The sequence below is a fragment of the Ostrea edulis genome, chromosome 7, assembly GCF_947568905.1.
Source record: "Ostrea edulis chromosome 7, xbOstEdul1.1, whole genome shotgun sequence".
Lineage (NCBI taxonomy): Eukaryota > Metazoa > Mollusca > Bivalvia > Ostreida > Ostreidae > Ostrea > Ostrea edulis.
Window position 1 is genome coordinate 11715634 of NC_079170.1, and position 18406 is coordinate 11734039.

At 32.4% G+C, this 18406-nt stretch overlaps 1 protein-coding gene across 2 annotated transcripts; it reads left to right on the forward strand.

Moving 5' to 3' along the window:
• Positions 1 to 9609: 9609 nt before the first annotated feature.
• On the forward strand, positions 9610 to 18202 carry LOC125672654 (uncharacterized). 2 transcript variants are annotated; one of them, XM_056143319.1, is made up of 8 exons: positions 9610 to 9747; positions 13391 to 13481; positions 14059 to 14120; positions 14444 to 14716; positions 14849 to 14872; positions 14976 to 15114; positions 16469 to 16583; positions 17450 to 18202. In XM_056143319.1, the coding sequence occupies exons 1-8, from the start codon at positions 9717 to 9719 to the stop codon at positions 17780 to 17782; spliced, it is 1068 nt and encodes a 355-aa protein (XP_055999294.1). In that variant the 5' UTR covers positions 9610 to 9716; the 3' UTR covers positions 17783 to 18202. The 2 variants fall into 2 exon arrangements, with proteins under 2 accessions (XP_055999294.1, XP_055999295.1); XM_056143320.1 differs by lacking the exon at positions 14849 to 14872.
• The last annotated feature ends 204 nt before the right edge of the window (positions 18203 to 18406 follow it).

Consider the following 18406-nt stretch of genomic DNA (forward strand, 5'->3'; position numbering starts at 1 on the left):
GATCTGAGGCAAATTCTCAGTTTTGTTATTTACGCACGCTTCAACTTCCGGTACATGTATATGAAGAGTTGTCTTTCCTTGTACATTGACGCCTGTACAGATAAATATAGATTTCAAACAGTTGTGTTATCTGTATTTTGCACAATTATGTACGATGATTATAATTTAATTTAAAAGAATAATGAAAATAAAGTAATCACATTTCATTGATTTTAATTTTGAATAATTTAAGTGATCACTAAATTTTAATCATTTTAGCAATATTAACTACATATAGTCTTAACAATGCTAGTATATTTGAAGTGTTCACTCCGAACTAATTCTGAGTAACATTTGCGGTTACAGACTTAGCAATTGTGTCATTATAGAAAAATGAATGCAAGTGCTGAGAAGTTTATATAGAGAGAAGAAAGTAGATATATATATATATATATATATATTTGAAAAACGCCTATTTGGATAAGATTTTTCATCAAGAAGAGATTAGATCTATATTTCATGATTCGTTAACGCCAGGTTCGTTTAATATATAGTTGTATATTGATAAACCTTACAAACTAATCTTTGACAACTCATGGTATGATTTTGAATAATTATATGGCATACCAAACGTTGCAACCGCGTTTGCTTTAATCGTTATTTGTTTATTATCTGTGGTGTTTATCAGATTGATTTCTCTGTAATTTTCATTTCTGCACAATCGTATAATACATGAATGCATATCCTAATTAATCTATCTTCATTATGCTATGTAGGAACACCGGATATTCCACATCGTCTAAATATGTTAAAACTGAGAAGTGCCACAGTAGGACTGACATATATCTAACTGGGGTTTATACGGATATTTCAAATTTGCAAGAGGAAGAGGTAAATCCTGATATGATTAAAGCAATATTACTGAAATTCCTGGTAACCAGAGAGTAAAACAAAACAAAAATCTTCAATGAAATATCACCACAGGTAATTGATAAACTAAAGATACGGCAGTATAAGATATTATATTAGCCTATTAAACTCTGTTTACCTGATCAAGATATAGGGCTCACGGCGGGTGTGACCGGTCAACAGGGGATGCTTACTCCTACTAAGCACCTGATCCCACCTCTGGGGTGTCCAGGGGTCCGTGTATGCCCAACTATCTATTTTGTATTGCTTATAGGAGTAATGAGATTGATCACTGTTCGTTATCTTCACCTTGTTTCTATTCCTGAGCATTTCATTACAACTTTTCACAGCCATTTTAACTTTTAAAACACAGGAAATCAATAAACTAAATGTACGTCAATGTTAAATATTATCTTAGCCTGTTATTTCTAAGTATTTCATTGCAAGTTTTGGCAGCCTTTTGTACGTTGCAAAAGTCAATGAAAATAAAATAATGGAATTAAAGACTGTAAAGCCAGAACCAATCATTGTGGATCCGTATTTCACACACGTTTCTTTATATTCAGTGAGACATATGTGTATACTAGGTTTAAGAAGCATTGGAACGTTTACGATTTGCTTGTTTTTCTGTAACAATTTAAAATCTAAGGTTAGACCTTTCAAGTATTCATAGACAAAGGTGGTAAACTTGACCTTATCTTTCTTAATATCCATAATCTAATGAGTGCAAGGGATCTAAAAATATATTGTTCGATACTACATCTCATGTCATTCCTCCATCAGAATTACAGTCTCACATTGAAATGAATGAGTGAAATGGGAAGAGCTTTTCATTGTGTATATCTAGATGCCTTCCTCTACAGTTTGATTTTAATCTCTGATAACCAAATTGCCCAATTCTTAAACAAAACATTATCAAATCAAATTGTTTGTCATTTTATGACGTCATATTCTTAGTGTTGAATACCAATCGGAATAACTATTATACTTGTATGAAATGAAATTATAATTAGAATTTAGGTTATGGTTTGAGTTTATTGAATGTTTTACTGATGATCTCTTTGTAATGGTGTTAATTGTTTTTTTAAAGTTCAGTCTTCCTTTTCTTTGTTTTCAGTCAAAAAATGATGATGTCTCGACCAACTTAAATATTCTTGATCCAAGGATGTATTCGGGTATCCATCCGATTATACACGATGTATACACTTATTCAAAGTCGAAAGAGGAACAACAAAGTTATGACTACAACATTCTGAAAAAATAATAAGATCTAATTTTGAAGATGGGGAGAGCAAACAATGAGAATGCCTTAAATGATGCGTTGTTGTTATCAAAGAAACTTTAATAAATTACAGGAAGCTGAAGTGACGACTTGCAACAGTTATACTTTTGTTAAGAAAATATATAATATAATACTGTTTAGGGGGAAAATTTCACGGATTGCAATTTTCGCATTTCCCCAATTATAGACACATTCGTGGGTGCGTAAATTCATGGATTCGAATCACTGTAAGCCCCACCCATTTTTTTTAAAAAAAAGCATCGTGCATTAAAGAAAGGTTATAGAAAATAATATTCACGGTTTCTTAAATTCTTAAAAAAAACTGCATATAGATTGGGATTAAATGTTGCTTCCTTAAAATGAATTTCAACTACATGAAGTGATACGTACATTACTCTAATAACATGCAAATGTTTTTACTCGTGGTTTATTTGCTTAATGCCTTTTGGATATTCCATTTACTCATGTTGCAGCTGTAGTGGCACAGATTGACACAGGTGCAGGATCACTGGATGTTAGCAATGAGGTTTTTTTATATTGCCAACACTACGAGGGACTTATTATTCTACATGCCAAGCTTTTGGCGACGGGGTAATTACTGTCAATGACTTCCCGGTCACAAAGTGACCCCACTAGCTAATTACTCTTCTAAAAAAACACTTACATGTGTACTTGAATTTGCTGTTAATACTGATTTATAAAACATGCCAAACATGTATCTTTCCTCGATTTTTGAATTTTGAATATAAAGTACAGCGACATTAGTCCTTTAGAATTCCTTATGACACCATTGTTATGAAAATATGATTTAAAATTTGTGTCAACAAAATGAGGATAAAAATTACTAATGGTTATTTTCTTCGACATTTATCTGAAAGTCTACCCCTAAAGGATAGTGATACCAACTTACACTTATTACCATGTTTTATTGTCATAGAATTGAAATATCAAAAATGCATTAGGAGCATATTATTTATACTGTGCATGCTTCTTGATTTCTAATATGCCTATTTCTATTCATATATATGGCCAAAGCTACTTTGGACTAACTGTTAGTCAAGAAGTAATTAGATCTATATTTCTCGGTTCTTTACTGATATGGAAAGGAATATTAATAGCATTCGAAGTTACTTTTCCATTAATCATTAAAACTATTTAAATTATTGGCCGTAGAGATGGACATGGTATGAATTTTCGTATTGACATTCCTTGTCACATAGCCGTCAGATTCTGGTAGACAGTAAAACACGATCATGCTATTGAATCTAAATGTAGTTGAAAGAAAACTTTTTAGCGTGGTGATTTTAAGTAAATAAGTCACGACGGTACGAGTTTTTATCAAATATTATCACCTAAGATTTTAGTATCATATAAATTATATTTACACTGAAAACAATGTGTAATTTTAAGACAAAAATAGGTATTTTGTTAACCCAAAGCGGGAATGGTAAAAAGGAAAGTGAAAATGAAACTAAAGATGGTTTATAAATAAATTGCGATGTATTGGCACATCTCTGTAGAATTGAGAGTAATTTACGTGGATATAGCTTACCGGCAGCTAAAACACATCCATATCGCATCTGTCGAGGATGAGAGATGTTGCTTAAATAATGGGAGTTGGAACGTCTTCTCTTGTACATGGTTCACATTAAAATATCTACATAGCGAATTACCGTATGTGCATATGTCCAAATATGTAAAGATGAACCCAAATAAACATTATCAATGTGAATGAATGATAAATAGTTCAAATGGATTGCAAATTATCCGCATGTAATCCCACTGACTCAAGTATCACACACCATACAACAAGTACAGCCATGATACATGGTGCACATGCAAAGTCCAACCCTGACCTACACAATTTCTTTTCATTTACTTAAGTTCGTATTGGTACAGCAAATTATTTATTTGTCCCATTGACAATTATATTATACGTGTTTAAAACAGAAATACGCGCGCTTTTTAAGTTTCTGTCATTTTAAGGGAAAGTTGCATTATCAGTTGAATTTCCAAATGTAGATTTCGATTAAAGTACAATTGTATTAATGGACCTTACAAACTAACCTTAGTAAACTGGAGGCATAATACGGAAGAATTGTTTTCGGTGACCCGCGGTGGTTCAAAGAGCCTGTGATGGGCAAGAATCATAATAACATAATTCTCTATGATCTGGTGTTGAAAACTCCATGCGTCGGTTAGCTTTGTCTTCTTTAGATACCGTATGTAAAATTTACAATGGAACATAGGACAGCTTTGTATGAATGTGATGTAGATGTAATTGTCTGTTAACGTTAGGTAAACGTGAATCAAGTTTGGTCTTCTATAAAGCACGGTGTCCGTGGTTACCTTTACGTATCTGTGCGCTGGGAAAGGCACGTGACATTGAACTTATTCCCACACGGACTAGTCAGATTCCCTACATTATCTATATCATCACATGGGAACAGAGGTACCACACGTATTAAATGATTGTTAATGGTTGTTGTAATCAGATGTCATTAATGATGCATTACTTATAAAGTTAGTTTTATTACATGCAGCGAACGTGATTAATTTATAAAATACATGTGTTGTTCACCACGTAATATCATATTTCTGAACATAATAAATGTAAGAAAGTATGATCAATGAAAATATGCAGTGCAATATATAATCATCATGTAATTTTGTACAAGTATATTTAATTGTACGTATATGATAACATATCTTGTCCATCAGGGTTGGAATTCTAGAAACAATGTCATTATAATTATCGCTCAAACTTAAGTACGAGTTCATTAGAAAACAATAAGATCAGAAAATCAAGACACATTGTCAAGCACGGTACTTAATTCCATTATGTCCACGGTCAAATAAAAATCGCTGAATGAAAGGTGAAGATTATGAACAGTGATCAATCTCATAGCTCCTATTAGCAATACAAAATAGATATTTGGGCAAGCACGGACCCCTGGACACACCGGGGTGGGATCAGGTGCATAGGAGGAGTAAGCATTTCATTTAATTCCATATCTACGGACCCTCCACACGTTCAACTGACTTGAATATTAACTTTCTGATGGTGCTTGTATATTAATATCACTTAATGGTCAATTTGCGCATTAGAGAGGTTTTCAGTTTTCCTACATACATTTCACACCGACAAAAATCAAATATAGATGTAATATAATGCATTATGTATAATGTACAATGTATAACAAACATATTTTGAGTATGGATAACTCCGTATACATGGTGAATATATAGGGTACACACTCCTCCTTGGAACCTGAACCAGCTACTGGTATATTCAGGAGCCCGTGTTTCCTCACTTCACCAATTGCATTCCCCATTGAAGTTATGAGATAGATCAGTGCTCATTAACGCAACCTTTCATACAAAAATTATTTTGTTAACCTCAAGTCTGATCCACACACACGTACTATAAAGTTGTAATTAGAAATTTGCTAGAGTTCCTTATTGACAATATCTTTGTAGTCTATGGTAATCAGGTATTCCAATAATGTGTTGGAATTGCCATGGGCGAGAATTGTGCTTGTTTGTTAGCCAACCTGTTTTTATATTCTTATGAAGCATTTTTTGAATAACTTCGACTTGTGAAGAAAAAGATATTTTGCTGTGCCCTTCAATGTGAGTGTGACCGATTATATCTTCTCCTGAGCACCAGGGCCCTTATTAACAAAATATCTTACGACTAAGCTGAAAAAAATAATTCTATCCAATAATCAAATACCAATCACAAGGTCATAAGTATGTATTCAAGTTTTATAAACCATGGATGTATTTGATATATTAACTAAGAAAGTCTACAAGAGATGAAAAATTTAAAAAAAACATCACAGTGTTTGTAAAGTTTGATCCTTGTCATAAGATATATTGTGAATATGTGCCCTTGTCTCATCTCTGGTATATCCAGGAGTCCGTGTTGCCCAACTCTGTACTTTATATTTCTTATAGGAGCATGATATTGATCACTGTTCGTTATCTTCACCTTTTATTATACCCTTGGAAGACCACGTCTGGACAGATTGCTCTTAAATTGATATTTGTTATTGCTTATGGGAGTTATGAGATTGATCAATGTCATCTTCACCTTTCTTTAACGTATAAACTACAACGCTTTACGCTGACACGCTCAATAAAACGCGTTACGCTTCATAAACTGGAGTAATTCGGTGTGTAAAATGATTTTCAATTGTTAAGAAACACATCAGGCAGTATGTGACCCAAATGTATGTTGTATTGGCAAACTAGAGCGTTATAACGACCATAGAATTTGCGAAATGATGACTGTAATCGGGATTGTTGAAACCTCTGTAACATCAATTCGTTGTCCCTAGATTCAAGGTGTTCCTACATATACTGTACATGAATTGATTGCTAATACTTCAATCCACAAATCATTGATACATCCTGTCAAATTGTTAGTATCCTATCGTATGATACATAAGAAAATATCAAACAACGTTTGCAAATTTTTGACTATATAGTTCGTCTACATATGGCGCATAATTTCGTGGAAGACCTGAAGATACGTACAAGTTATTTGAAATGAAAGAATAACAACAACAATCAATAAGTAGCATATTTTGACAGTTTATTATTTCAGAATATGAAAATAATTTGCTCACTAATACCCCAGGCTATATACGTAACAAAGGTAACCTATTTATTATAAGAAAATACGTGTCTCCAGATATCCAGGTCAAGATATCATTATAACGTTCTTTGACAGTCAATGTAAAGGTTAATTGTCTATTGAATTATGAAAATTGAATATTCTGTCCCGGTTACTGCAACATTCTTGCACGATTTGTTTACTTAAATCGGAAACTTTGATTCATGAAAGGACAAGCGGGCTTCTGACCGCTGAAAGATTGAAATATTTCTTTGTTCTATGAATGTTTTAATTAATGTTACATGTATATGCAATATACATTATTCTCTGACAAATACAAACAAAACACACGGCTTACTGTCCACAGTTCTGGTCTTAAGGGTATATTCTCGTGGTACTTTTACCGCGAGTGAGTCTCCATATTTTTTAAAGTCGTAACTATGGGGATGCCTGTGTTTTATTTTGTATGCACAAAGAAGAACATTAATAAATGTTTTTATTTGTAAATAATGTTAATAAACTTACAAAAATTAATTAAAACATGACCATGTTTTACTTATTTTCTCATTTTACGACATTCATGATGACGTTACGATTGTAAACAAACTCGAGCTTGAAGACGCACACTGTACGATGTCGCATTCAGTCTATTCTAAAGCAGTCCAGAAACATACATAAAGTAAAAGGGCAGTTATAGATCAGTCTGCATCCGATATTCTCACAAGTGAGTGACAGACAAAGAAAATTACAGACAAGCAGGCACAACCACGCACATGGTGACACACTACAGTAGGCTACTGTACATAGTCTCAGACGAGAGGGGAAAATGGAAGGATGTTAGCGATGTAGTACCCGAATCAAAGGCTGCTGATATAGAATTGAATGAATTCGTAAGTTTTTCAATATCCAAGAATTTTTTTTTCATGAAAATAAAATCTACAAACTATGTAGATCTGTACCTAAATTGATATGCGATCTTCCCGATCCCGATCCCGCCTAGTCGGTCATGAACGAATTTCGCTCTTAACGTTCAATGTATCATTATTGAAGCATCATTTTGATTAAAAAGAGCAATATAGATCATTGTTTTAAATAATCGTCAAAGTATACAGCAAATTTAATTCATTAAAAGGAGTTCAAAGGGAAAAGGGGGGTTTCTCCAATGTACAGAATTATGGCGCACCATTCGTGTACAAATTAGTTAAAACCAAAGATAATTTTGTTGACTACATACACATGTTTAGATATGTTTCTTTTCGGCTACTAGATTGATAATTTGTTTCTAATCAGCTCTGGAAAATTAAATTATTTTATCGAAATTTTATTTTAATCATTCCTTCAAAGTGTAATTGTCAAAAAGTTTTAATAATGTAAAAATGTGTTTATAGGGTATTGAAAATGCACATTTAAAAAAAATACTGATTAGAATTTCAGCATATATGTATATTTCATAAACAGTTATTTATGCACTAACATATTCATATATAATATTCTTTTAGAGTAACAATTTGTTGGGCAAGGCATTAAAACGTAATCCCTGGCTAGACAAAAAATGGAGTTAGTTGAAGTTGGTGTATTAGCAGTCTGGTGATAAACCTAATAGTATATTATGTTCTATTGTTAAGAATTTACAGTATTAATAGAAATTGAGTTCCAATGTTTGCTTTTTAGCTACATCCATTTGGTAACCACAGTGAGAGGGATGAGTCGTGCTATCATCATATGAAGAACCATACCAGGAAGTGCAGATTTCTTCCTCATGGCCACATGGAAGTTGACTGTTAAAACTAGTTTCTGGGTGATAACTCAAGTACTTTGCATTATATTCAAACCACATTTGGACATAAGGATACATACAAAGAAAGGAAGATGCCTATCAATTTTGGGGTCAGAAGGTCAAAGATCAAGGTCACAGTGCATGGAAATTAGAAAATGCTGATGCGGGGGTATATGTTTTACACATTCTGTAGTTGTAAATGAATTAGTACTGTATATATGCATATATTATTTATGTTTTCTGATTATTTATCATATAATGAAATAAATATATAGAATTTGTAAATATGGATTCAAAAATACACATTTTATAACAAATCGTATATTGTTATTGTTTAGAATGTATGTCAGTGTAAGAAGGGGGGGGGGAGGACACAAAATGGTTCAAATCTTTGTTCCAATGCACACTACCCCACACATTTTTTTTTCATTTCAATTAAGCAAACATACGATTCAAATCTACATTAGTAATTTCAGAAAAAGTTTGATACAGATATTCTCCCGAGGTTGAATTTTTTGATGAAATAGGTCTTCAAATTTGTGTGATATTTTATACAATTATGTTAATTAATACTTCCTTTTTTGTAGAATTGGTGATATATTTTATGTAAACGTTATTGAAATAATCAATTATGCTTAATTTTCATAAAATAAAAGAAAGCCAAGATTATTCTGGTCCTTAATATTTGTTTTATAGTGTGTTTCTTGTGAAAATTGGTGATTTTCATGAAAAATTAAGTTTCAGCAAAGGGGCAACTTTGAGGGCCTGTAATTCTTTAAAGTCCACACTAACATCCTCTTTTTTATGTTTTAAATGTCTTTCGGATAAAGATGTATCAATTAAAATGGTTTATCAAAAAAGTTTGATACTTCTGAAAACATTCAAACCAGGAGAGAACATCCTTAAACGAATTTTCATTTTGCAACACGCACAAATATAAGACAATCCTTGAAATGAATCATTGATTGTTATCTGTTGAGGAAGTATTCAGTTGTTAATGGTACTTAGGATTTTCAGCAATGCAGAGTTTTCATGTGATGTTTTTAACGGAAATAAATGCAATATAACTTATCTCACACTTCATTTTCCACAGAGCATTTGATTCAAAGAGGAATAAACGCTGGGTCAGGATTTTAACATAGGTAGACATGGAACAGTTTCATTTTAATAGTCTTCCAGGTAAGATTTAAATAACATATTATAGATATCCATTTGATGCCTCGTTCACACGGATGCGCATTAAATTTTACTTCGCATCAAATTTGATGCGAAGTAAAATAATGCGCATTAAATTAATTCGAATTAAATAGCGTTCACACGGCGGTAATATTTAATGCGAAGTAAACTAATGCACATTAAATTCGTATGCATCTCTATTAAAGGGTGCGCAAAATAAATTAAAGAATAGACTATGTTATTGAAAATTATTTTTATAGATATTTTAATGAACATTGTGTAGATCTATACAGAATTCTTTGTTCAAAACGCTATATATAGACCTACATGTAGTATACTACATGTTTACAATTTAGGCCTACATACATAGATCTAATTCTGATCTACACATAAGGAGTTTTTTTTGTCGTGTTTATTTATATGTTCCCAAGAAATTACTTGTTATTTCCTCCGACAACCAGCATTCAATCTAGGCAATATATTGTTTCTTCATGGGCCCAATTTTAAAACTTCGGAACGTCTTTTTCACCATTCCGCTGACTACTGTTACGACGTAATTTTTTTAATTACTAATACGTATTATAAGTCTACTATGACGTCATATGGTATAAAAATTAACAATGAGCGGTATATGTTTTAAAAAATGTAAAAAAGAAAATCATATTATCACTATTTTAAAACATTGTTGTCGTATTGAAAAACAATTCCTTCCACATGTATTACTCAGTATGCCTATGCAGAACACAGATTTACATCTGACATTATCTAATGACATGCTGTTTGTACATGTTTTTAGTGATTATTATCATTTTGCTTAGTTTTTCGTACAAAACTAACATAAATATATATAGCTGACTATGGGTATGATGCATGTGACCCAAATTGGCCATTACGCATGCGTCTACATTTAATTCGAATTAGCTTCGCTTAGCGTTCACATGGAGCTAATGCGAAGTAAATTTAATTCGCATTAAATCGCGACGTCAATTTTAATTCGAAGTAAATCTCCGTGTGAACGCGGTTCAGATTTAACTTACGTTTAATGCGAATTAAATTCTTCGTGTGAACGAGGCATTAATTCACCCGTTAGTCAATCTGTAGTTATAAATACATTTTAAACACATATTTGGATATAGATGGATTATGAAAGGTCAAAAGATGAAGGTCTCATTTCCAAATGAAATAATATAATTTCGAATAAATTATCTACCATTCCTTTATCGGTAGATTAGATGGTATGTTGGTAAGTTAGTAGATAAAATATTACTACTATTGTCCAATTGATACCTGGAACTTTATAGAGTAATTGCTTTTAAGTAGTAGATCACCGCTACAGAAAGTCGCGGGTTTTCAACTATGTGTATGGTAATTATTTCCGACTTAGATGTAGTTATTGAAATTCATTAGCAGGTTGGTCATAATCAATATAGGGAGACGTTCATGTATGTGGAAGAAAATACAAATTTGTATATGCACAAAGATCAAATTGAGGGATCAATAGTTATCTTTCTATGAATGTATTTCATTTCCGATGGAAATTTATATATTTCACTTGTTCGCCCCTTTGCCAACCACACTCACGTTGGAGAATTTTATATCGTCTGAATTTTTGGTTTTCCAGTTTTTTATCAATGTTTAAATCTAAAACACAAAGTATTCAATGGGGTTCTACATGTATAACATAAAAAGGTTTAAAAGAATAAACAATACACCATATATATGCAAACACACTCTACATATACTTTACATATACATCCCAGTAGCTAAATACTTCATTACTAGCCTGGAAATACGGATGTATATTTAATTGCTGTTATAAAAGTTAGAAATTCATTTCAAAATTAAGGATTATCTCCCTCACGCATAGCTCTTATCCTTGAACGAATTTGACTCCACTTTTTTGGCATACTGTTTTTGCCTATAATAGCTCTAAAACGTCATTGTTATTTCGGATTTCAAAGATTTCGGTTGAGCATCACTGAAGAGACATAATTTGTCGAAATGCGCATCTGGTGCATCAAAATTGGTACCGTATAAGTTTTACATACTAAACTTAAATCATGTACATTAAAACTGTCTAAACAAATGTGTTTTCAATTTGGCTTTAAAAGTATCTAAAGATTTGAACTTTCTTATTTCAGTCGGTAAATTGTCCCAGTCTCGATTCAATGGTTCCGAAACTTGTATCACTGAAAGTTTCACGCCTGTTAAAAGGAACGATGTAGGAACTCTCAGAAGATTGAGCGGAGCGCAACTTCTTATTTCGTACCTGTTTCGTTAAAAGTTCTGCTAAATACAATGGCATTTGGCCGACATAACACTTATACATGAAGGTCGTCAATAATTTAAATGCTATTCTAGAATCGTCAGGTAACCAATGTAGGTCAATGAGAGCATCCCTAGAACTGTCAAATTTCCTACGATTTAATACCAGTTTGCAGCCATGGTTTGGATTCTTTGCATTTTACATATTTCAGTCTGTGCTATGCCGTATAAAATCACATTACAATAGTCCAAATGGGAAATTAGTACAGATAAAACCAAAATTTATATAACGTTCTGGTTCAATTTCATCACCATTAATGTTAATAACTTTTGTGCTACATTTATTCAGTTGCCTCCTGCTGCCAAATAAGATGAACACATCAAAGACCGAATTCATCTTTTTTTATTATAAAAGGCGAAAATAACGAACAATGATCAATCTCATAACTCCTCGCAACATACACAAACAAGGCAACAATGTAAAGATATGAATTAACGTTAAACATTAGTGTCTACGCTATTTATGAAAATTTTGTCAACAAAATCTGATGTATATTGTACATATTCCATATAGGTATAATCTAGTGTCCGTCAAGATTTTTATTCTATCTGACGATCCATTTGGGAAAAAACCCAAATACATTTCATCTCACTTACCTGCTACTCTGTTCTCTCACAAGTAATTTCAGAACATCAAAAATAATTTCAAAATGTATGGGGAAGTCAAGAGAATAGAGAAAGTGATGCATACTTAATACTAGTATACAAATCTCACTCTTTCTAAAAACGATACACGGTAACGTATATATGATTGAATACGCACCAGATGAATGTATTATGGAGGTGAACTGTGAATATACTTCAGTCAGAATTGACATTTTGAGACTTTTTGTGAATTACACAGATATTATATGCTATTTTTAATTATATCAAAATGATATATATCAAGATAACCCTATCGTGTGAAAGATAATTTATTAAAATATGGGATTGATCAATTGGAAAATTTGACTTTAATTATTTTTCATTTTCTGGTAATGAAGTCAGCAATCAACGTTATCTTTTCAGATAACTCTCACTCATACAATATATATTTTGATGTATCTAAATATAGATTGAATTCATGTAAAAGCAAAGATAACGAAGAATGCTCAATTCAATAGTGTGCATATGAACCTGCTGCACATGTATAATAACATCTATTTTGATCAAGAAAAGGCTTAAATAAGCTCTAAGTATGACTGCATCAAATAAGGCATACGATCATATTTTGCCAAATCTTAGATAATACGATTACAGCAATTGTTCATATAAGTAATTCAGGTACATATTCGTTTGATACAATGACGAGATATTCAGCAGAGCTATTTATTTTCTATAGGCTGCACACTGTGTATGGTTTTCATCATGGGGGTATCATTGTTCCACAATTCGGCGTCTACTGCCCAAATGTCAACTGTCGGAAAGTATGAGTAAGTTAAAGAATTACTTTCACTTTCCATTCATCAGACATGTTTCAACTGAATCGATTAAACACGTTTCCATTATTGGTTATAAACAATAGGGTATGTATTTGTATGTTTCCCTTTGCATCTCTATAGCCAGTTTTGAATATATTTGAAATACAATTAAAAGAAGAAACCATTGGATGATAATTGATATTCTCTTGTCAACATTCACGACTAGATTATGAATGTTTCTGTATAGCGGCATTTTCCTTTTCAATCTCTGTCTAGGTAGAGTTTAAGGAGGTGGCTTGCGTCAAATCTAGGTCATTAAATGATTTCCATACTTTTTAAATATTTTCTACAAATAAAAAGGTGGAAATATCGAACATTGAAATTTCAGCTAGTAACCCATATATCACTAGACATTTGCTTATAAGAATGAATTTTTGATGGTTCTAAAAAAATATTTGATAATAAGTTGTCAACATGGTCAATTACAATGTGGAAAATTTATAGTTAGGAAAATAATCATACAGCAAAAATTTTCAAAGAATCAAATTATTGGCTTTAAAATCAAATAATTCTTTTTGATAATTTGTAGGATTCAATATTGTCATGAATTGAACTTCTCAGAGGACAACCGGAACTGTGGTGGCTTTTATGGTATGTCAAACTACATTGATCATATTTATAAAAATTACATTTACAATGCAAATTATCTTGTTTCAGACTTACTGTGGGTTACCCATTTGAGTGGAATGTGGATTAAGTAGCACCGTTTTTCTGCTGTATAATTATACCTACCTATACATATTAGTGAAAGAAAAAACAAAAACTCTTGATATCATTAAATTTAACACAATATCAACTCACATATTGTTGATATGTTATAATCATGTAGAAATGAGCTGAAAAGAAGTTGATATCAGGAGAGTGATTTGCTAGGAAAACTAAGATGTCATTAATCAAACGATATATAATTCCAGGTAATGTATCCAGAATCATGAAGACCTGCCGAGAGAAAAATTACAGTAATAGTTGTAACGTGTATACTAACCCGGAAGATGATAGTATATTTTTCTGTATGAAAACTAAAGGAGTTTCACAATGCATCAACATTCTCTGTAATTCAACATTTAAAAGAAACACGGATATGAATGCATTGGAAAGAATTGACACTGATATATTAAGTCCATCCTGTATGTATAAGTATGCTACGATGGAATTCAAGGATTGCGTCACCAACTTGAGTGATGCAGGTAATACTGTTTTTGCTATCATGTGCGTACAAGTTTTTCATAGCTGTATAGTAATTAGGAAATTGTCATGTTAAGGAGATAATGGCAATATCTATGTTTGTTTTTAAATTAGATTATTATATATACCATTAGATAAAACGAGGGACCAACCAAAAAGTAAGGATTACTTCAGTTTGGAGTTGAATATATTCAACATTATAAATATCACTAAAGTGTTCTCAGCCTGTCTTTCGCATTAATGATATGCCTCAATATATAGAAATGCGTGAAACTACTGAAAGAAGAAACCATACAAATTTAAGCGGAAGAGGATGGCTTATGTTATTGGCAGCTTTCCTGACCGGAGTTATGATTTCCAGCATATTTTTCTATTTGAGAGATTGGATTCGTAAACGCTGGTAACGTTTAGTATGAATGTTGCAAAAGGTGTGCTCTATATTTTAGAAATTAGAAATATTCTCCCAGGTAAGGTTCACTACAAAGGAAAACAAGTGTCATATAAACAAAATAGAAAGGTTAAATCAATCCCACTTTTACAGGACCAAATTGGATTGAAGATGTCCGTTACAAAAATGTTGGTTCTTTCAATTTTCAGTAAGAAACCAGTTGTTCTGTTCAAGATGACAAACTACTGGTGACGTTGCATAACTTTTGTCTATTTTGTTTTTCTTATCCAATGATATCTCCATTTACACTATCTTTTCTAAGGGTGAAAATCTCTTCATAATAGGAGAATGATATAGTCCTATCGGTATTCACATGCGAACAAGTGGTTTTGTTTTGCATTTTGGTTTGATATGGAGAATTGAGATCAGGTTGTCAGTTATCAATGTGGTGTGGAAATTAAGGAAAAATAGGAATTCTATTCCTTCACTTCATTCTGAACATGAACATTGATCAAAACATGTCGATTGTTGGAAATATTCTATATTAGATGAAACAAAAATAAAGTTAAACAAAATAGGAATTATAAAGAATGTATCAGGTGTTAAATATAGTAAGAATATTGAGTTACACTACCTATGAAGGTCAATCTAGGGGTAGTAAACATCCATTGATTCCGCAATAGTTTCTCACTGTGAGAAAATGGTCGTTATCTCCGATATCATCTATCCGAAAACCGCTCATTCAGATTCCCTCATATTTGAAGTCATCTATACGCGATATGTATTATAGATATTCATGTTTAATGATATTTCGATTCAAAATATCTCAATTCGAAATAAAAGACACCACAGAGTCCCCCATATAAACAAATGAAGACAAGAAACGGCTGTCGATTTCAAATATCCTATAAAGAGGAAGAGAAGGGAAAACATGAACCCTGGGTATACCAGAGGATCACATTCTTTTGAAATCGAGGCAAAATACAAACATATTAAATGGTTAAAGCCATAATTTTACAAATTCTATGATCGTTATAATTTGCAAATATACCTTGCCATTTGATCAAATTGACGTGTTTAATAACAATTGGAAGGTCAGTCTTCCAATACCGATTTTGTCTATTAACTACCTTGCTTAGCGGATCAAAGTATAGGGTTCGCAGTAGATGTGACCGGTCAACAGAAGATGTGTACTCCTCCTATATACCTTATTTCACCTCTGGTGTATCCAAAATCTGTGTGTGCCTAGCTCTTAATTTTACATTGTTTGTATTTATGATATTGATCTCTCGTTGTAATATTCATATGTTCCGCACAATGGGATAATAAAATAATGCATGACTTAATTGGTTTCTTTCCAACATAGGAACGCCAGACATTCTTTAACGTCTATATCTGTGCAGACTGAGGACTCCTATGCTACCAATGAGGGATATCTAAATGCAGTTTATACGGATATTTCAAATTTGCAAGAGGAAGGGGTAAATCCTAATATTACTAAACACCTAACTGAAATACCCGCCTTGAGGACAATGAAAATCCTGCAATAAAATGTCCATGCAGCTAAGAAAATACACCAAATCAATGATTAATATCCGTTTAACCTATCAATTCTTTCTTTATGGGTCATTTTGTAAGACGATTTGGCAAACATCAGTTTATGTTTCTTGACTTTAAAATGATTGTAGTCAAAGAAAAGATAAATGACTTAGATACTTTATAGACAATTTCTATTTGAACTCCAGTCAGAACTACGTGTTCTGTTCACTGTTAATTCGTCACACATGTCACCCAGTGGCATATCTGTGTGTATTAGATTTTAGGAAAAATCGGAACATTTGCTTTTTTGGTTTTAGCTGTTTAAAACCTCACTAGTATTCAGTGGCGCACTTGATGAAATTTACATTACATTCCCTGCTTAATGCTCAGAATGTCAGAAATACAATGGATCTAAACATGATCTTGTTCCAAACTACATGTTATATCATTCCTCCACCAAAATTAAAGTCCCATATTAAAATGAAATGTAGAATAGGACGAGTGTGTATAATTACATATACATGTACGTCTTCCTCTATAGTTTGATTTAAATCTTTCATAACCAAATCGCCCAATTTCTAAGCAAAACAATACGAAATATGATTTATGGTAATGATTTTGACGTCATATCCAGACTGTTAACTGGTAATCTGAAGAATTGTATTAAGATTTTAGGAAATGACCTTAACTCCTTTGATATCATATTTAAAATATAACGTATTTTTTGCGTTTATTGGATAATTAACTGCGGATTTCTTTTTAATGATGCTAATCTTTTCACGTTCGGTCTTCCTTGTCTTTGATTCAGTCTAGCAATGATGATGCCTCAACCAATTCAAACATCCTTGATCCAGGGATGTATTCTGGTATCGACACGGTTATACCCGATGTATACAATTATTCAAGGCCCGAGGAGGAACAGCAAAGTGATACGTACAACTTTTTGAAAGGATCAGAAGAACGAATGCTGAAGATGGGGAGAGTAGAAAATGTGCAGAATGAAAAGACCTTAAATGATACGTTATTGACATTGGGTGAACAGTCACCCCTTACGGAAAACAAAAACGAAGACATGCAACAATTATACTTCTGTTTGGAGAAGAGAGAAGATGTCACGTTATTCAAAGAAACGTCTTGTTAAAGGATTACATTTGGATTAGGACTATAATTAATTTCCTCAAAATGAATTTGAAGTGCTTGAAACAATGTTTACGTTATTCTGATGATCTGTAGACATTTTTGTTTCTTTGTTTATTTGTTAACGTCTTTTGAATATTTTATTTACTCGTAAGACGTCAATAGCTACAGATGTAGTGCTACAGATTTAGACTTGCACAGAATCACTAGGATGGTAACAATGGCGATTTGGTATATTATCAACGCTACATAGAACCCACGACTCGAGCTCTTACTTCTAAATGCCGAGTGTTTGGCAAAGAGGCAATTACTGCCACAAAGCAAAACCACTAACCATTTACCCATGTTTTAAACATATACTAAAATTACTTGACAATCCTGACATATAAAACATGTCGAATTCTGATTAAAAGGTGCAGCAAAATCAGTCTTTTATTATTTTTTTTAAATGATGACATCGTTATTGAAATATTATTGTAAAATTTGCGTACAGAAAACAGGGGGGGGGGGATCTACAAATGGCTCTTTCCTGACTTCAACCTTTATTAGAAAATCAGTACACCAAAACAGTATATCAAACTGGTATGAAACATGTCACACAGCTTTTGACCCTATGGAAGTGTTGGCA

What these genes read in the sequence shown, in the direction of transcription:
- LOC125672654 (XM_056143319.1), top strand. Translation starts at nt 9,717, where the DNA reads ATGGAACAGTTTCATTTTAATAGTCTTCCAG. An exon ending in TCATTTTAATAGTCTTCCAG is followed by an intron (nt 9,748 to 13,390) that starts GTAAGATTTAAA and finishes TATTTTCTATAG; the next exon opens with GCTGCACACTGTGTATGGTT. An exon ending in AACGAGGGACCAACCAAAAA is followed by an intron (nt 14,873 to 14,975) that starts GTAAGGATTACT and finishes CTCAATATATAG; the next exon opens with AAATGCGTGAAACTACTGAA.